The sequence below is a fragment of the Arachis hypogaea genome, chromosome 16 (assembly GCF_003086295.3).
Source record: "Arachis hypogaea cultivar Tifrunner chromosome 16, arahy.Tifrunner.gnm2.J5K5, whole genome shotgun sequence".
NCBI lineage: Eukaryota > Viridiplantae > Streptophyta > Magnoliopsida > Fabales > Fabaceae > Arachis > Arachis hypogaea.
In genome coordinates, this window is record NC_092051.1 from 150338117 (window position 1) to 150358829 (window position 20713).

General features: G+C 33.9%; 3 protein-coding genes and 1 long non-coding RNA gene across 6 annotated transcripts; 1 reads left to right on the top strand and 3 right to left on the bottom strand.

Moving 5' to 3' along the window:
- Positions 1 to 3215: 3215 nt before the first annotated feature.
- LOC112698333 (protein MAIN-LIKE 2-like) lies at positions 3216 to 5267 on the bottom strand. The gene is made up of 2 exons (XM_025751627.2): positions 5011 to 5267; positions 3216 to 4477 (listed from the first exon to the last, which is right to left on the bottom strand). Exons 1-2 carry the CDS (start codon positions 5074 to 5076, stop codon positions 3950 to 3952), a joined length of 594 nt encoding a protein of 197 aa, XP_025607412.1. The 5' UTR covers positions 5077 to 5267; the 3' UTR covers positions 3216 to 3949.
- Positions 5268 to 7583: 2316 nt separating this feature from the next.
- LOC112697923 (auxin response factor 3-like) lies at positions 7584 to 11788 on the bottom strand. Of its 3 annotated transcripts, none has more exons than XM_072219446.1 (5): positions 11210 to 11788; positions 8955 to 10982; positions 8333 to 8512; positions 8051 to 8135; positions 7584 to 7979 (listed from the first exon to the last, which is right to left on the bottom strand). In XM_072219446.1, the coding sequence occupies exon 2, from the start codon at positions 10460 to 10462 to the stop codon at positions 9290 to 9292; it is 1173 nt and encodes a 390-aa protein (XP_072075547.1). In that variant the 5' UTR covers positions 10463 to 10982; positions 11210 to 11788; the 3' UTR covers positions 7584 to 7979; positions 8051 to 8135; positions 8333 to 8512; positions 8955 to 9289. The 3 variants fall into 3 exon arrangements, with proteins under 3 accessions (XP_072075547.1, XP_072075548.1, XP_072075549.1); XM_072219447.1 differs by having other exon boundaries at positions 11247 to 11378; XM_072219448.1 differs by having other exon boundaries at positions 8955 to 9011; positions 11210 to 11377.
- A 214-nt stretch (positions 11789 to 12002) lies between these two features.
- On the bottom strand, positions 12003 to 14515 carry LOC140172880 (uncharacterized). Its single transcript, XM_025751305.3, has 3 exons — positions 13505 to 14515; positions 12354 to 13390; positions 12003 to 12248 (listed from the first exon to the last, which is right to left on the bottom strand). The coding sequence occupies exons 1-3, from the start codon at positions 14180 to 14182 to the stop codon at positions 12203 to 12205; spliced, it is 1761 nt and encodes a 586-aa protein (XP_025607090.1). The 5' UTR covers positions 14183 to 14515; the 3' UTR covers positions 12003 to 12202.
- Positions 14516 to 18375: 3860 nt separating this feature from the next.
- On the top strand, positions 18376 to 20590 carry LOC114924194 (uncharacterized). Its single transcript, XR_003810996.2, has 4 exons — positions 18376 to 18550; positions 18642 to 18696; positions 18785 to 18913; positions 20284 to 20590. It is a non-coding gene; the product is annotated as an uncharacterized lncRNA (long non-coding RNA).
- The last annotated feature ends 123 nt before the right edge of the window (positions 20591 to 20713 follow it).

Sequence of the window (20713 nt, forward strand, 5' to 3'; positions counted from 1 at the left end):
ATGAAACTCATAATATTAATTAGAGAGTAACGTCAGTAAGTCTTCACCGAATAGAGACAGCTAAAAATACTTTTCAAATTTAGAAAAATTACAACATACATAAAAATCTTATGTGGTAATACAATAATAAATGATGGATTTAGATCCTCTAAATTTTGAAATTTACTTTAAAGTGTAAAGTATAAAGTGTAATCTTTCATTATTTATTTCATAAGTAGGGACTAAGAGAAAATATGAGAGAGAAATTATTCAAAGGTGAGAGATCACACTTTACCTTCTAGAATGAAAATTCAAAATTTAGAGAATCTAAATTTATAAATAATACCTTAATTTCTAAATATAATAAAACTTGTATTTTAACGAAGGATAACATAAAAAGTCAAACATTACCTGACATAAGATATAACAAAAATAAACATTAATAAATTTACAAAATTAATAAAAATATAGCTTAATTTCGTAAATATAAAATCTAAAAGGATAATTTTTCATATATCAAAATTAGTCATAGTCATAACAAGTTCTCGGTTTATCATTTTTTCATACTGCCTTCGAATTAAATACGATTTACAAAATAAACAAAAGTAATAACATTTATCCATGACTATGTAAAATTTCATCTTCATTTTATCACATCCAGCAACAATGTGTTGATTTTTTTTAGGTATAAAATGTATTAATTTTTAAATATACTTAATTTATGCTATTTTATTCTTTATTTTTTTACATGCTCATTATTAATTTGTATCTAATTAAGTCTACATAAGTTTTTGTTGCAAAAATCACAAGAAGGAGAAGACATTTAAATCAAACCCAATCTTACTATTCTTGACATTTTTTTCCCTGTTCTAACAATCCTGAAACTCTCATTCCCTTTTTATTTTGGGCACGTGAAACTCTAATTCCTTAAACCCACTAACAATGTATACATACTTGGTCCAACTTATTTTCTCCATAGTCCATTTCCTATACAATAACGGTTACGGAACCCACATCCAAGGCCCGTTACGGGCTTCCCTCCTTATGAGTTATGACCACTTAGCACGGCTCCAAGAACTCCCAGGCCCACAACGCCTGAAACACCTCTGTCGAGCTGCTCCTCTACAACTATCAACACACCACTTGTCATGACAACTTTTAACAACACAAAATCTCTTCAAATTTGTATAACATTACCTCTGTACGCTATAATTTTCCAAGAAGATAATGATAAAGAGAATAAGAAAAAGAGTTTGAAGAGAGAGAATTCACCAAAAGATCGAGTAGACAATAATGAAATTTTTTACAACAGTTATGTCATTATAGCGACAGAATGACGTAGCCATAACAAAGAATTCTATTATTATATCTGTTCGATTTTTTATTAAATTCTCTCTTTTCAAGTGCTCTCTGTCTCACTCTCTTTGTCAATATCTTCTTTTAGAATTTTAATTTTTCTGAGTTACTTTTAATTTTTCTAAAACAATAGTGAAATAAAAAAAACCACATTTTTTCACTTCAAAAATTGATAAAAAAAAATTGGATTTTGTGCTTTTGGGAGTGAGATTTCCTATAATTAATATTAGGTTTGTGTACAGTTTGTAATAGGCAGTCAATATAAAAAACAAATATCATAGCATATCTGATAGTGTTTTATTTTTTATATATATATTTATTTTGATCCTTATATATAATAGGGCAACTAACTCAGTATCGGTTTATGTATAGAAAAATTATCTATAAATAATAATAATAATAATAAATACCTTTTAATAAAATTTTAATTTACAATAATTTTGATGACAATATCAAAAAAAATTATTGTATAATTAGTGTTTAGTATTTTATTATGTATGATATGGTAGGTAAAAATAAAAAATAAATATAAAATATTAGTCATGTATGTTTTATTGCTATTTTTTATTTGCTACTCCTACTAGAATTTTCTTTTCTTGTAATGAGATCTAGAACTTGTTGTACTATCCAAAAAAAAAAAATTAACAAATCATATAAAAATAAAATCAAAATAGAATTAAAACATATTTCATACCACACATAATGTTAAATACAAATTTAATAATAAAAATAGAGTGGTAAAATATATATAAAAAAAATCCTATGATAGTAGCACAATGGTCTCCTTTATAAATAGTTTTATTTTGATGTAAACTTTTATTTTGATATAAAAAATAGTATAAATTTTTTAAATGGTTTTATTTTGATATAGCAATCAAACCAATGTTCCTTTATTTTTTATTTTTTATATTAAGTTGTAAGAAAATGTAATACTTGAGAAAATAAAATATCTTAATTCTTTAATTTGAAACTTATTTAAGATCAAGTTAAACATATAATTATCGTAAAAATTGTGATTAAGTTAAATATTTTTACTTTATATTATACACTATATACTATCAGGGTATATAAAACGAATTCTTAATTATAATTTAAATAAGATAATTAATTTTAAAATATAATTTTATTGTTCTCTCTCCTTGATGTAATATAATAATTATATTTCAAATATAAATTAATTGTATTTTGTTATATCTAAAAAACTATCTGCTAGCTAACATACACCAAGATATGAATACATTTTATCAAAAAGAAAATAACATAGAAAATTATTAGAACAAAAATATGAAGATCATTAATACTTTGTCTTTGTTACATACTATTCTGTACGTAATTAAATACTATATCATCTTCTAATGTAGTCCTCAATGAGTTAAAGTAGAGTTGCATGCTTGGACATACCAAATTATATATATATATATATATATATATATATATATATATATATATATATATTTTTTTTTTTTTTTTTTTTCAAACCTTCAATTTTTGAAAGCAGTATTCTTTCAGAAATTGTTATAATCATTTGCAGTTTTTGGTTAATAAATTTTTTTCAAAAACCGCTATTTCTATAGTGGTTTTGTTCAGCACAAAATTCGACCGTTACATTTTATAGTAGATTAGTTCAATTAAAAATTATTACACTCGATAGCAATTTCTATAAATATAAAAAAATTGTAATTTTTTTACTGTATTAAAAAGTTATAATCGAATAAATTTAATTTTCAAACAATTTATTTAAATAATTTATCCTAAATAATGAGTAACGTTTGGAATTAACATTATATCTATCAATTTCAGTCAATATAATAATAAGGGCAATTTACGCATCTAAATTGTTTGAGCCCCAATATTACGCAAATACATTGTTTCCAAATTCAATACGCAAATGCATTGTTTCACTATTTTATGTAAACCACTACTGGCAGTAGCGGTTTATAGGTGTGCATAAACCGCTACTACCTGCCGCGGTTTATGTGTGGGAGTGTGTGAGTGTAAACCGCTGCTGCCAGCAGCGGTATACGTGCGTGTGTGTGAGTGTAAACCGCTACTGGTAGTAGCAGTTTACGTGTGATGGGCTAAATAGGTCTGCCTATATAAACCATAGAGGGACCAAATGTGGAGAGGTAGAGTGTTATTCACAAATGGAGGGGGAGGATAGTTTTGTGGCTCTGCTTCACTGCTCTGGAAAAATTCAAAAGAGCAAAAGACATGGTGTAAAATTCACATATAGAGAACCACTTAGTGTTTTTATCTGATTATCGAATACGTTGGCGGAGATTAAGTAAAGCATATTACGGAAGCTCGGTACGTGTGGGACGAAGTGGGTAAAAAAATTATTTTACAAGATTCCCATTGATGTTATCTCAACTGGTGTGAGATATGAGACCTTCGTGATCGGGTCGGATGAAGACTTGCAGGTCTTGTTTCACTGCAGGCGTAGTTTTCCGGAGGTGAGGGTAACTGAGCTGTTTGCGAAGTTGAAAGATGGTGTGAATAGCTCTGGGGCATCGGCACCTAATCCTCAGTCGACCCCAGCTGGTGGTGCATCAACATCGATGCCTGTGTTAGCAGTGGCAGTTCCGAATGTGGAGCCCGAACGTGCTGGGGCTGTTCATGCATATGTTGGTCCTGTTGTTCCTAATTTTGAATGCCATGCCGGACCGGATCGAGTTGAGAATGCACTGTTTGATGATGATTCGGATGAGGAGCCTGTCGATATTGGTGGGGAAAGTGATGATGATATTCCAAGAGGTAGACGTTCAGCCCATGGAGGTTCCGGTTCTGCAACACAGAAGTACCCTCCCCACCTCTCTTCTTTGAACTTGGAAGCCATCGGCCAACAGCAGAATGCTGATGCAAACTCACCAAGGCAACCACTCACAGCCTCCCCATCCACAGGCAGCCCTAGCTGAAATGCCACGTCATGCAATGTCACTGTGCATTCTCCGAAAGGCATGTGGAATGTATGCGTCTCAGGACGCCACCTCTCAACGAACGCACTAACAAGTGGCTCATCCAACCAGAACCATTGGCTGTTTAGCCTTGCCAAATGGAATCCAGCCCTCTCTAAATACGGGATGATCCTTTCATGCATGGGCATATTCTGTTGCCGTCTCACACTGTATATACACCTAGTGTGCTGCACAGAACAATAAAGAAAAACAGAGTCCAATTAAATTCTCCTATCCTTGAACAAATTCCCATATCTAACCGTATACGAATACCTTAAACCATCAACAAATTCTCCTATATAGTATTAAAAAAAATTCCCTAGTCACGATAGGGAAAATAACAACACACATACTTTACTAAATAACATCCAGAAATTTTAAAATATTGTAAAGCTTTAAAATTTAAAACTTCATATCATACAAATATCCTAAACAAACTATAATAATTCACTAACGTCAACTATCCCTTTCCCTAGACTAAACCAACACCATGTAGCATAACATTCATTGAAGGGATTTGAAATTCAGGTAACTAGGCATATTTATAACTTACCAAGAAAAACTCAAAATACTAAACCAAAATCAGTGAACTAACATGCTAGCATGCGAAGCCTAATTTCAAACTAGAGGAAATAATCTATAAATTCTAATTTGTCTACCTAACCTACCATTTTTCTGACTAACATATGCAAAGCCTGGAAAAAAATAAATGTTAACTAACCTCGTCACCAATAGAACCGGCAATATGCGCAACACCGTTCAGTCGGTACAGGGTCCTGTCTGCCATGATAACTCGCCAGAAGTCGCCACTGAGAAACCTCGGGCCCGCTCACAACTTGCTCTGACCTCTCTCTAGAATTTTCTCTCTCTAAAAAACTCCACAAACCATCTAAATGCATAATCCGCGGCTACAACCACGGTTTATATAGGCAAAACATCACACGTAAACCGCTACTAGCAATACAGTTTACACTCACACACACACACACACACACACACACACACACACGCGTAAACCGCTACTACTCACACACACACACACACACACACACACACACACACACACGTAAACCGCTACTGCCAGTAGCGGTTTACAATCACACACACACGCATGTAAACCGCTGCTGGCAGCAGCGGTTTACACTCACACACTCTCACACATAAACCGCAACAGGTAGTAGCGGTTTATGCACACCTATAAAATAGTGAAACAATGCATTTGCGTATTGAATTTGGAAACAATATATTTGCGTAATATTGAGGCTCAAACAATTTAGATGCGTAAATTGCCCTAATAATAAATTATCGAATAATATAACAGATTAAATTGACTAAGAAGAGACCTACATCTATAAATGGCACCAAGCATGTCAACGGTATAAAGTAGATCATGGTTCAAAAGTTCAACATAGCTAACAATCCAAGCTTCGACATGTTTGTATGATCATTCTTAAATTTTTATTTGAAAATCAAATTGTGATTTTGGGCAAAAACATTTAGACAGAAATTTTTGCCCAAGTCGTAGTTTAAAATTTGACAATCATGTATCAAATGGAGTAAAAGGAAGTCAGACGCTTAACCTAGCAAAGAAGCAGTCATAGGCGTAAAAGAAGGGTCGTTCTAAATCTACTAAACGGGGGAAACACACTCTCTCCTTTGAGTAAGGTGGCTCTAACACATAGTTTCTCTTCTCTTTTTTATTCTCACAGATGCTATGCACTACAAAGGAAACGGGGAATTGCGGCGCTTTTTAGAGTGATTTGCAGCGGTTTTAAGCCGCCGCGAAACGGAATTCCAGCAGTTCGTTAAACGTCGCCTATCAGAAGTTGGTTATATGATTTAGCGGCGATTCTAAGAAACCGCTGGCACAACCGCTACAAATCAGATAATTGATTTTGCAGCGGTTTTAAAACCGCCGCAAAACTAGGAGTGTAATCGGTTCGGTTTGGTTCGGTTTTGGACCGAAAACCAACCGAATCGACCTGATCGGTTGTACATTGATACCAACCATTCGGTTGGCTGCTGTTTGAACAACCGAACCGAACCAACAGCGGTTTGATTCGGTCGGTTTTTTCGAACAGCTCATAAGCAGCTTATGAAAAATTAGCATTTTTAATTATATACAGCCATATATATATATATATGCACTTATGTAGAACAAAACCATTGGATAACAACTTCAACATCTTGCACCAAACATATAGACTATATTATAAATAGACCATATTTCAAAGTCTTAAACTAAATTCAAAGGGGCAATTAGTGTAGAACCGGCACAAATATATACACTATATTATAAATTGACCTTTGCAATGTGAAATATCAAATGTCACGATATTTCATGCCACAGTTGAAGCCTTCCTCAACTTGCAGTTCTGTTACATCTTAGAGACTTAAAAAGACACAATAAAAGTTCCAAACAAACTATTAAACTAAGACTAAGGCATTAAATTATTAAGTAAGACAACTACCATGCATTCTTATTATTAATAACTTCATAATAATATAATATGTTACCATGATATACATACAAAAATCTGGTGCCAAAATGCTCTTAGTTTTATATAGTTTCCACAACTGGTGACACGGAAACACCACCACTTGCCAAAATGCTCTTTACTGTTATAGCCACATTTTTTAGCTTTTCAGTACACTTAAAACATGGTAAAAGACAAATTTTCTTGTAGTAATATAACCGAAAAAAAAAAAAAAAAAAAAACTGAAGATGGATTATGTTTTACAAATGTAACCTTAACTACTTCATGTATTAGAGCATCAATTCCATAAGTAATCTGCAGAATCTAGCATCATGATCTTAACAAGTTCTCTAATCTGACTGCTCAAAGAATTGCATTTATTATTGGTTGCATATTTCACTGTCAGTGATTTTTGGTATCAATATTAGTGTGGAAATGAGATACAAGAACTTGATTTTTAGGAATAAAAGATACAAGAACTTGATTTGATAAACATTCAACCAGAATTCGAGAGAAAATGAGATAGAGGAAAACTGATATCATTCATGGTTGATAAATTGGAAAGCTACCCTATACAAGTGGACAACACTCACAGAAAATAAGAAATAACCAAAACAAAAGTAAATTGGAAGAAATTAAAAGATAAGAAACTCACATAACAGTACCACAATATCAAGCTCAATATCACTAAAAATCCCACTAAAAATATAAATCAAGCACAATATCAGTAAAAATCACACAAACAGAATTTAAATCAAGCACAACATCACTAAAAATCCCACAAACAGAATTTCTAAAAACAGAAGCACAAACAGAATTTCTAAAAACAATTATTCAGGTTAAATCAAGCATAATATCACTAAAAATCCCACTAAATCAAGTACAAATATCACTAAAAATATTGCAGACTAGGATTTTGTTGACAATATATACATTAATTACTGTAAAAAAAATTATAACCAAGCACAAACTCTAGCCTCCAAAGAAGACATTGTTCAGTTGCTTTTTGCAGGAGAGGGCTTGGTGAAGAAGACTGGATTGCTGGTCGGCGACGGACTGCTGCTCGGCGACGGACTGGTTGGAGTGCTGCTCGACCCTAGTCTTAATTCTCCATCGTCACCCCTAAGGAATAACACAGCATCTCCAGACACAAGCTTCTTCTTGTTCACAAATGCACTCCATCCAGTTGTGAGCAAATGTCTCCGTGGCTGCCCTGCTCATAAAAAGACAAGAAATGATTACTCCGCGCATGCAGACACATAAGAATGGTAATGAATGAGATACCTCTGTATATATGTCTAAACCTCCATTCAAGGCCATGCAAATCCTTCGCCACAAGCTCTTGTGAAGGCCTCTGTTGACTGTAATCCTAAAGTGAGCAATAAAACATAATTTCAAATTGTTATAAAGATAATGAACGAACAAAAGTCTTAGATCTGCTAACTTCACCACATCAACAGAACATTTAGAGGATCAGACTTGACTGCAGCATATAAAAGTAGGATACATTATTTGAACAGTTCTCTTTGACAAGGAGAAAGGAGTGCCTCAAAGTTCATAATTTACCAGAGGAGGAAAGCAATCTTCAGCTGCTCGACGAGGCACAGAAAATCCACCATGAGTGCTAGTGTCAGAAGCAGTAAGAGTCTTGCAAAACATATGGGGTGTTGTTGACTTCACCACAGCTTCAGTATCATCTTCACCATCAGCATCAACTACCCCATGCCGCAAGTTTTTCTCCACTTGCTACAATTATAGTAACCAAGTTCAAGCATCCTTTTTTTGTTTTTTGAATAAAAGAAATCAACTAATAGAGATGCTTCAGTTAATAGTAAACACATATCTTTCCTTTCCCTTTCACTCTTCTAACAAGAAACTTTGTACTTCTCTTTTACCAGTTAGAAAGTAAAGTTGAAGAGCTAGGTAACATAGACAAATACACAGGTACCATTGTGTACTTTTTGTGTTATTTGGTTCCCAGAAACATGACACGCAGCTAAATTAAGCAAAGCTTAGTCAATCTTACTTTTAATTGACCCCTAAGGTCTAGGCACTGAGTAGTACTAAAATGTTGAGAGAATTTGAAGTATGTTTCTCAATGTCTTCTTCAAATCTAAACTAAAACAAATTAAGATCATAAATATCCTAAATTCATAATTCAGAATTCATAGTCGTGTATAAATCTCACCTCACTTTCAGGAACCAACAAGACCTGGCAATAGACTTCATCACTGCCTTCCTCTGCCTGCTCAGAAAAAGAACAAACATTTCATGAAATTTTCAACAGAAGCCAAACTAAAACTTCGAAAGAGAAAGAATCACACAAGTGCTTATTAAATCCATGAAAATAAAAGGTTGAACTCCTCCACTTTTCACTGAGGAAAACTAGCAAACAGTTTGTGTGCATATTCTATAAAAACAACAAAAATGCACAAGATAACAAGTTTATGCTATATCTAAGATTCTGGGAACAGAAAACAGAGTCAAGGAATAATTATCCTCCCCGATTTGAACAAGGAATAATTAAACTGTAGAGTACGAGACATGATTAGGGTCTAAACCCATTGTGTACATCTCCCTCAGTAGCACTGCCGCTTCATTTAATTTGCCATGCCTGCAAAGTCCACAGATAATTGAATTACAAGTAACCACATCAGGTATGATCCCGTTCATAATCATTCGCTCATACAGAGAAAGGGATTCTTCAATTCCACTATGCTTAGCATACCCATCAATTACTGTTGTGTACGCGGAAGGTGTTGGCTGCAAGTCTCTTATCTCAGCCTTAGTTTTAACAAAACGGTTTTTCAATTGACCAAATTCTTCATCATTCTGAAACCCCAAAATCTCACTGAGAAGAGACTCGGCCCTCACAATGTCGCCCATCTTACAAAAAGCTTTGAGCAAAGTATTGTAGGTAACAATATCAGGCCTGATGCCACCCCTCCAGCCGTTCTCCATCAAAACCAAGGCATGATTCATCAGTCCTGCTTCACAATACCCATCAATCAATGTGTTGAGGCCTATAACATCTTCTGGAATACCCCCATCAACTAAATTGTACATCACCCACTCTGCATATTGAACCAATCCAATTCTGCAATACCCCTTAACCAGGATCTTGCAGGTAATTGAATCAACACATATCCCTCTTTTCAGCATCTCAGACAACAAACCAAACCCCTGATCTTCCAATCCTTGCACACATAAACCCCAAACCACAGTATTATACGTAACAGTATCAACATCATTGCTCCTAAGATACTCTAAAGCCAAATCCAATTCTCCAACTTTGCATAAAGAATGAACCAATATGTTGACACTAAAAACATCAGGCACAACACCACGGAAGACCAAAAAATAAAACAGAACCTTTACTTGAGAAACAAAACCAGAAGCATTGAATTCATACAAGAGCCTATTCCACAAAGGCAAAACAGGAACAAGACCAAGTCCACACATGGAAGAGAAAGCACAAGAGGCTTTGCAAAACCTGCCACAGACCACGTAGAGGCAAATAAGGGTGCAGAAGAAGGAAGCGTAGAGATGGGTCTTGGTGGGTGGGATCAAAATTGAATCTTTATGGGAAAAGGAGGAGAATATTCTGATGGGAGGGGAAGTTCGGGGAAAAGTGGGAGCTAAACAGTGTGAGGTTGCGGCCACGGAAGAGACACGGAGTGCTTCAGATTCTTGCATAGCACGGGCTTGTTCACCTTCAGGTTGCGCTTTAGCGCCGGCATCACGGTGAGAGGAGCGGCGGTGAGAGAAGGTTGAGTCAGCAGCCACGCGACTCCACGGTGAGACAGCGGCGCACGGTGGAGCAGAGAACAGGGTTCCACTCTCCTTTCACGGGTTCTCCACTATATATTTTGGGTAATTTGAAGTTTTGAACTGATTTTGGGTGAAATTGGGTTAGGGTTAGCTGCGGGGCTTCATCGAATCAACGCTATCCAAATTGAATATGCGTCACATTGGAGAGATCGGACGCCAATCACAATTATCTTGGCAAATTGCTGCACAATAGAAAAACCGCAAGCAATTTCTGGCCGCTATCCTCCGTGTTTCCTGTAGTGATGGTGTCTACGGAATTCTTCATAATACTCACTATCAGTAACAAGGATACAGCAAAGAACAATATTATCTACCCAGATACGAAGATTTGGAGAAACTTTGGTCCGCATATTCTTAATAACATGGCGAGATATAAAGGCTACACCTACAAATACAAAAAATAAAGAAGACTGTTACTAAATAAATCGGACATCATCCCAAAGAGGCCGGGTAAAACATCAAAACCAAAAAGAAAGCTACTCTTTTAAAATTCTTCTTCTGCACAAAAATCAAATGTTGCCACTTCCCACTCAGCAGTACATCAAAGCAATACCATTAGGGACAATACAGATGTACAATCAACAGACCCAGCTAGAAAAGTAAAAGTTTTACCAAACTAAGCCTTAGTCTAGGTCAGCTTCTGTCAGACCTGCTGACCAGTGATGGTCTTAATGCAGACTTTGGAGGATCACACTTCCTGGAGGAGATTAACATCATCATGCAGGAGGATGAGGCACCATGTCAGAGATCACATGTCATCGGTCCCAGTCACACCTAGATGTGGACCTGAATGAACCTCCGTCAAGCCCGATGCAGGAGCATTTTGCTTTGGGTAGTATTCCTCCATTCGCCTACACAGCTGCCCCACAAGCTGTTGTAGAACCATCTAGGCCACCCCCACATTCTGAGGCAGGACCATCTAGGCCACCCCCACAGGCTGCACAAGAGGATGATGCAGACAAAGACGGAGAAAAGGATGAGGTGCTGCTTGTCCAGAGACGCCACAGGATCTGGCGCCCTCGACGCTACTTCACAGGGTCGCCTCTTATTTGTATTTACAGATTCACTTCTATCTAATGCTTTTGCAGATGAGGGTTACGCGGAAAAGTTGCTGTCCTACTTGTTTTTTGTTTATATCTATTATTTACTATATTTTTATCTTTGAATTTTGAATTAGTAAGACACTTGTCAACCATTCAAATAAAACACTTGTCTACTACAGAATGTATCACTTGTTGATCAATTAGCCTATAAACTTGTCAAGCATTGAACCTACTACTACTCTCCTATTATATATTAATAGATAATAGATGCTGTGAATGTTCAAATCCAAAATCTTCACCTATCGATCAAAGCGTCCTGAACAAGTATTCTAGAACCTATAACTATTAATAGAACCCACTAATAAAGAAAGACAAGAACTATTATATATAAAAAAGGAAGAGTCACGGGATGTTTATGATTCTAAGAGCCTACTAACACATCAAGCAATCAATTAAACAAGTTTAAAAGTTTAACTCATAAGTTATTGTTAGCGGTCATTAACGATAAAATTCCAATAAGTTCAAGGAAACACATTCCAAATGGCTACCACAACAACAACAACTAAGCTACATTCTTCCCTTCAATGTCTTCGTCTCCAACAGCAAACCTGTTCAAAGGGTTAAAAGTAAACAAGGAAAGTTCAATGGATAGGTTCAGGAAGTTTGAGACAGTATAATATAAGCAAAGAAGATAGAGAAAGGCGCATGCTCACATGTGGAGTTGGGAATAGGGACCAAGTTTTAAATCACCCTTGGATTCAACCTCGGCAGAAAAAATACCTTCAATTTGGAGCTTTACTCTCGCATAAGGAACAAAGTCAGGAAGATCATAGTCTAGACATGGTTCCATGAAGATACAGACCAGACTTTCTTTCCGGGTGCAATGACAACAGAAAACATGCAACACCAGCAGAGTATCATCAAGACCACCTATATGCAGATCTGCCAAGACGATCTTCTTAGACAAGTCGTACACGTACCAAGTAGCGGCGAAATCAATAATGAGTAGATAATCAGTGGATCCCAAGCGAAGGAGTTTCCTAGGAACGTACACATCATCACGAATTGGCGGAAACCGGCACTCAATGGGTTTCCAGATGTTTGCTTCAACATCATATGACATGAGTGATTGTTGCCTATCATCAAAAAAATACAAGAAAAGGAGGGTCTTGTGATTCTTAGTGCTGTTGTCCTTCCACAGAAAATAACATTGAAGATCCATATATCCTTGAAAAAAGTCCTTATAAGTCACTTCCCTTCTATCCCAGTAATCTGATTTTGGGTCGTAGATCTCAACCCAATCAGCCCCAAAGATTAACAACTTGCCATGGTATGGGACTACTAAAGTTCCGTTCTTGAATGTGTTACCACGTATACTCGAAATCCAAGTAGAGCCATCATTCTCGAGGCACCACAAATTTTTGGGGTAATAAACGTCCGAGCCTACCTGATATTTTTTTGGAAGAATCCAATGCACCATACCACCTGCGAAGTACAAGACACCACCAACGGAACAGAATCCTAGAAACATTGGTAACCTTTCATCAACTCTTATACTTTTGGCAAGAGGCCATTGAGGAGCAACAGGATCTGCTTCTTCAAGATCAACAGAGCCATTCTTCATCAAGTTCGCCTCAGTGACAGTTAACATCCTGCGTGTGTAGGTCGTATATACCTCTTCCTCAAAATTTTCCACAAAAACATAGAATCGCTGCGGCATGAGTAGCTTTGGATCGGAACAAGAAACATCCTGAAATTTGGGAAACAACTATATTATCCAAGATAATATTAAATCAAGAATTAGTTTAGAACAATTAACTGATTCAATTGGCAGGTGTGTTGATAAGAGGATGCAGAAACCGACCTCAGGTTCAGATTCCTCACACTTGCCATCAGACACTGTATCTTCCAAAACTGCACCTTTCAAAATCCCAACAGCCCTTTGCCACCAGTTGTCAAAATCAAAATCATTGTTGAATTGAGTAGCGTGACCCAAATCCCTAATGTGATTGGCGGCTTTAGCCATCAAATTCTTGCCATCTTCGGAAAACCTACCGACCACACCAAACGCACTGAAAGTGCAAGCCTTCACAGCAAACACTTCACCCTCAAAGCTCCTTACTCTCTCCTTGAGCCACTCGGCGAACTCCTCTGCTGCGATACGTAGGATGATGTCTTTCGTGATGATAGGCCCTCGTAGCGGATATCGGTTCCAATGTTCCGCAGTTGAAGCAACGATAAGGACGAGGTTCTCCTTGGCTAGGTCTTCGGGTTCGTAATCAACCGTATCTACGAGATCTAAAATAATACCGTTTGAGGCTAACATATCGCGTAGTTGCTGCGCCAGGGCTTTTGACGTTCTGATTCGGGAAACGAATAGGATCTTACCACATGGACATTCGCGTTCGGATGGTGGACAGAGCGTTGTAAGGTCCCCGATGTGGGGGCTTTGAAGGAGGCTCTTGCGGCGACCCTTGTACAACATGATTAGGGCAGCAGCTGAGGCGGCAGCCGCGGTGAATAAGAGAGAGGATACCGTCATATCCACCGGTAACGAAGAAAACGGTAAGTTTTATTATTGGCTTTTCTTTTCCGTGTTAGGGTTTTTTTTTTTTTTTTCCAGTTGAAGAAACTAGGAAAGTGTATCGATGGCAAAACGGGGAATGAGGCAAACAGAATAAAAAGGAGACGGGCAAATGTGCAATACGCTATATTTTAAAGGTGATGGGGTTTTTGGTCATTTTGGTGATAGGCATTTTTTTAAACCAGCAAGATCTGTAGGCTGATAAAATTAACCAGGAAAAATTGAAATTGATTGTATACTCATAAAAAAAGATGGCCTTTTGCAAAACGGTCCTATTATACATTTAAATTTTGTTGGTAATTAAGTCTAATTAAGTTAGTCCAAACCTAATAAAAATTATTTTTATTAACGTGTATATATCCGTGTTTTACTAACCCAAACTAATCAGATATACAATGTGCTTACATAACTTCACGGATAGAATGAAACAAGCACACAACACATTGATTGAATGAAATATAGCTGATTAGCTGATTTTAACTTTGGCGTGGACGAAGAAAAAAATAAACTAAGTACAGCTCCTACCATAAATAAGAAGCGGTCTTCAGGTAGTTGAAAACAAATGGAATCAGAGACTCAGTTACTAGTTTATTATGCACGCAGAAGATAACTACAATGCCTGCACTCTATTTTAATAATAACTGCTAATATAATAAAACAAAAAGTTATGCGACTATATATTTTAGGAAAATTATCTCATGTACCAGTCGAAAAGAGAGGAACATGGTATGATAGGTACGAACAAGTTGCCAAACTTATTGTTATCGTGTAGTGAAGTACTAAATGTTAAAAAAATCCTTGAATTTGATAATGAATTGACGACTTGACGTAAATGACCAATTTGAGAACAAGAATCGATGGCTAGTTGGTTTCTGAAGTACATAAAAACAAAATCAACTTTTAAATATTTTATTTATCAAAAATATCTTTTATTATAATTAATAACTATAATTTTATATCTTTAATTTTATTTTTTTTCTCCAAATCCTTAATTTTTCTCTAAATCTTAATTTTTTCTCTAAATTCTAAACCTCATATCCTACTCATCTAATCCCCTTCACATTTATATTTGTATATTCCTTTAATGTTTTTCTACACCTATTCTCATTTTAATTTAAGACAAAACACATTTTAAGATTATTCTTTACTAATTTTACACCTTCTGATCTATAGATATATCATTTTCATTCTATTCAATCCAAATTAAACACTGATATTCAAAAGAATAGAGTTCATATTGTTATTGGTATTTTGTTAGTATTGCTCTCTAATTCTTATTATTCCGTTAGAAGAACTCCTCAAATTGTCATATTTTATTGTATTTGATTATTAATTTTAGTTACACATTTAATTAATCATATAAGATGTATATACAAATTAATTTAAGTTTGACTTACAGGAATTAACGTGAAGCTTTAAGAGTATTGATTAATTCAAAGTAATTTTAAAGTTTTATTTTTTAATTATTTATTTGTGATTAATTATAAATTTATTTTCTAATTTTTTGTTTTCTATTTTTACAAAGTTATATTGTTTTTATAATTTTAAATTTTTTTAATTTTTTTGTTTGATTAGTATTTATTAGTATTTTAATAAGTTTGATTTCTATGACACTGATTTTATTGATTAGTTAGTTCTTACTTTTTTGTTTTGTATTATTAAAAATACTAATAAAAAATTACATATAAATATAATTTTGATATTGTCTTATTTTATAATTACACAAAATAGCATGCTTCCAAAACTAATTTCTAAACTAACTAATGAAAAAATTCAACTGACAAATAACTGAAAAAGCTAGATTAAATTATTATACTACCAAAGTTTTTCTTATTTTATGTGAGGAGAAAATTATTGCTAAAAATATGTCTCCTACACACTTTAATAGAGAAAATTTAAAAAACATAGTAACTAAGTTCAAGAATATCACATGTCGTTCAAGAATATTATTGTTACATGAAAACTAATTGAATAATTATTAATTATTAGAATAAAACTCTACATTCAAGCAAATTTTCTAACCAAATCAAACTGAGTTATTATAACCGCTTTTTAAATCATGCGTCTTCTCTTTCTCCGTTTCCTTCTCCTTTTCCTTCTCTTTTTCCTTTTCCATTTTCTCCTCCTCCTCCTCCTTCTCCTCCTCCTCCTCCTCCTCCTCCTCCTCTTTCTTTCGTTATCGTCATTATCAATAACACCAACATTTTGCTAACATCTTTATTGGTTCTGATTTTTTCTGGTACCATCATTAAATAATATTGGTTTATTTCAGTTCATTTGTGTGCTAATTGATAGTGTTAGCTTTTCTCTTTTCTACTCTGTCCTGTTTTCTTATATTCATGAGATAAAATGAAATTGTCTCATAAATTTTTCGCCGCTTAGTTCAAATAGTTTTAGACAGCAAGTTTGTTTTAAAAGGGTTATTACAGTAACTTAAAAGAATGTCATAGATTCAACCCCCTTCTCTAACTCTTCTACAACCTTCACTAACCTATGTTTAATTATATATTTTAGACTATGTTTGATTGATTAGATAGAGTTGGACAATATTTAATTATATATTTTAAACAATATTGGTTTTATTATTTTATTTTAAAAAATTTGGTTGATCATTATGTATATTAGATATTTAGAATTATAAATACTTTAATGTTTATGAATTTAATTATAATTTTTTATATCTTTAGAAATTATAAATTTATTGAAATACTCATGAAATTATATATTGTTTATTTTAATGGTTTAATAATTTTTCAAAAAGAGAAAAAGAGCCCGTCAAACTGCCATTAAGTAGGACGGGATAGAAATTTAGGACCGTTTCAATAGACGGAAGAGGAATTAGTCCGCCAAATAGTGATCTTGCCACCCCTAAAATTTATTTTCTTAATGAATGTTAATTTTGTTGTGAAATTCTATATTTCATTTAAAAATGTAGCATAATTGAGTCTAATTCCTACATTTTGAAATGAATTTACTCAAAAAGATTTAAAATATAAATCACATTTTTTTTACAAAATTTTTTTATTAACATAATTAGTAGTGCTTACTTGAATAATTATATTTAGATTCTAATGATATTAAAGTCAACCTATTTTATTGTCTTATGCCTTCAAAAAATTTACAAGACCGACATAAAAATGTAACAAGTTATATATTTTACTAATAATGTACGTCAGTGATTGATCTGTTAATATTTAAAATAGTAAAAAACTTAAATCTGTAATTTTTTAAAAACATTAAAAAGATACAAATTTAAAATTGACCTTAAACATAAAGATTTGTATTAAAAATAGCTTATAAATTAAATAAATTATTTTATAATTAATTTTTTAATTATAAAAATATTTATTTTTAAAAATAATGATAGAAAATTTTTTATTATAAAAAAAATTAAATCACTTTTTCTAATATCATGATTTAGCATTTATGCAAATTAATGACTTATTCATCTTGGTGATATATTCGTTAACCTTTATTGAGATTGGAAAATAATATTCTTATTTAGTCATATTTATGATATGTTATCATATTATTTTTAGTGATAAAATTTTTACTGTTATTAAAATTAATTATTCATTTTTTTTAAATATTGATATCTAAAATTTATAAATTAAACAAATGATTTATTATCGTACACTTAATTATAGTTTACAATTAAATACTATTTAAATTTATAAATATAAATGTTAAAATTTGTAATTGGATTCTTTGATTTATATCCAATTAATTGAAATTCAAATGGTTTTCATTTAATCATTGATTTCTTCTAGTTTAATTTTTTTCCTAATACCAACTAAATTTAATATAATATGATTTTAATTGTGAAACTTATGAGTTATTGATTAATTTAAGAAACAAAGAAGAAAGTTAGGAGGAATAGAGGGAAATTGATGTATATGAAATGTGTAAACCCCGATTAAATTAGTAAATAATTAGTCAATAAATTAGTTTTTAATAAGGAGGATTAGAAATGTGAATATTATATCAAATTAGGATAGAGCTCATCGAAACGAGAATTTTGACACCAATTTCGAAGAAAATGATCCAAAATTGAACCGAACGGGCCGAACCGGTTGAACCGGATCTAAACCGAACCCTTGGGCCCAACCAGCCCAGCACGTTTAAGTGAAAATTACGGTTTCTTCCTCCCCATTTCAGCAAATGATACGATGAAACCATAGCAGGGGAGAGAAGAGAAAACCTTCCCTAACCTTACGTTACTTTCCAACGCATGTAACTCCTCCGTCCAAGCTCCGATTGCCGCACCGTTTGTGGCCACACGTTTACCGCGTCGAGCTTTACGTTTCTATTGGAACAATTTCATAGGTAACTTGTTTAATCACTCTCAACCTTCTCTTCCCCCAATTTTCGAATTTTAAGTAGGAATGTTGAATTTCTTTGATTTCTGATGTTTTAGGATCCAATTAGCTTGAGAGAAACGTTCACTCTTGCTTATGTGAAGCTTGGGTAAGGTGAGGATATGATAATTCTATTTTATTTTCTTTGAATTTGAGTTTTGAATATTAAATTGGATATATATGTGTTATAAATGTGTATTAGGTTGAAAATAAATATTTGGAGCTTGAAATTGTGAATACTAGAACTTGGAGGAAGCGGATTAGATGAGGTTTTGATGGCTGAGTTCTTTTAGAAAAATTGTCTTGGAATAATACTTGGGAATCGGCTAAGGTATGGTTTAGGTTTCTTACATTTAATATATAATGTTCTGTGAAAACTTAGGCTAGATGACCATAGGATAGGTTAGATTGCATGCATATATTTAATGCTTAGTATCCTGTTGATGAACATGGTTGGTTTGGTGCTTGTTGGTTAACTGGTGATTTGGTGAATTATTGATTTGAGGTATTTAGTGTTAAAAGCCTAGGATTTGTGAACTATGATTCTTAGTTGAATTTTGGTTGTTGGATTTGAATATTGTATGAGTATAATTGTTGATTTGAGGTAGATTTATTGTGGTGATTTGTTATGATGATGAGGAAGGGTATGTTGAATTGAAAAGAATGCAGGTTTGGACCCGAAAAGGGTGGCAAAGTCCGAGTTTTAGAGGAGATGCTGTCGAAATTTTATAAAAGTTAGAGATTTTGTTTATATGATTATTTAAAAGAGATTTAGATTTAAAAGTTATATGGTTTGATTTTAAGTTATTAAGAAAATGAGTATGTTTTAAGTTTGAAGTTTGATTCTTAGAAAAGAATGAATTATGTTTTGAATTGAAACTATTGATAGACGGAATGAGAGGTGTGATAATGAAGGATAAGGATTGAATATGTTTAATGTATGATGATGAATGAGATGCAATTGAGAATGATGTGGATGTTGATGAATTATAATTGAATTATTTATATGACTTATGAATTTGAATGATCTGAGATACGAGATTCCCTGGATTAAGTGTCGTGACTTGCCACCACGTGTACCAGGTTGAAAACTCGATACTCTGTTGACCCTACGATGTAAGTGTGACCAGGCACTATATAAATTCTCGGAAATGTTACCCCCATTGAGCAATATTAATTATTTGAGATAAAGCTATGCATAGACTCATGGGAATGCACGTCGGGGGACAGTCTAAGTACAATTCAGACTTGTCGGGTTGGCTGGATAACCGACAGATGAGCCTCATCAGCCGTAGGACAGGCATGCATCATCTGCATATTACTCGAATTACTTGTTTGTGCATTAGTTGGGTGTGCCTAACTGTATTTTCCATGTTAAATGTGTAATTGTTACTTGTTGTATTTGTAACTTTCTTGTGCTTGCTTATATCTGTTTAACTGTCTGTGAAATACTGAAGGAAGTGGAGGTATGGAGGAACGGCAATATGGGGTTTAGACTTAAGGTTAAGTTAAGTCAATTTTAGATACTCTTAGAAAACAACCTTTTATGGCTTCTGTTTAATACTTTAAGCTCTATAATCTGAGTGTCGGCGTTCTAGGATTGCCTCTGGCATTCCCAGGACCTTATATCTTATGTGTGTGGCACCTTTACCATACTGAGAACCTCCGATTCTCATTCCATACTATGTTGTTATTTTTCAGATGCAGTTCGGGAGTCATCTCGTTAGGCGTCTGGACTATTAAAGCGGAGGGGTTACTGGATAGTGTTGTTGTATAGTTTTGTTGTACAGTGGTGTATATATATGTACTTAGCTTTCTCTCTGCATAACTTGTTCTTTTTGATCCTCTTAGAGGTTTATGGAGAGGCAGGATTGTGTATATGTACTTTTGGGTTTTGGATATGTATGTATATATGTGTAAATATTCTCCGGCCAGTCTTGACTTTGCAGGCTGAGTTAGGAGCTTGTTATTTTGTATTTTTGACACTCTATTCCTACTTCTGTTATCTTATGTTTGACAGTTATGGTTTTCTTAGCACGCAAGTTAACTCGTTCCTTGAGCGTTGCGCTTTTATCTCGCGATTTTTATTTCCCCTATTCTTCAAGGCTCCTAGCATATTATAATTTTTCTG

Coding starts and splice junctions, on each gene's coding strand:
- LOC112698333 (XM_025751627.2), bottom strand. CDS start 5,076: ATGGCAGACAGGACCCTGTACCGACTGAACGGTGTTGCGCATATTGCC. Junction 4,478..5,010: donor CCGGTTCTATTGGTGACGAG/GTTAGTTAACAT, acceptor TGTTCTGTGCAG/CACACTAGGTGTATATACAG.
- LOC112697923 (XM_072219446.1), bottom strand. CDS start 10,462: ATGCAAGAATCTGAAGCACTCCGTGTCTCTTCCGTGGCCGCAACCTCA.
- LOC140172880 (XM_025751305.3), bottom strand. CDS start 14,182: ATGACGGTATCCTCTCTCTTATTCACCGCGGCTGCCGCCTCAGCTGCT. Junction 13,391..13,504: donor GTGAGGAATCTGAACCTGAG/GTCGGTTTCTGC, acceptor CCCAAATTTCAG/GATGTTTCTTGTTCCGATCC. Junction 12,249..12,353: donor CCCTATTCCCAACTCCACAT/GTGAGCATGCGC, acceptor CCCTTTGAACAG/GTTTGCTGTTGGAGACGAAG.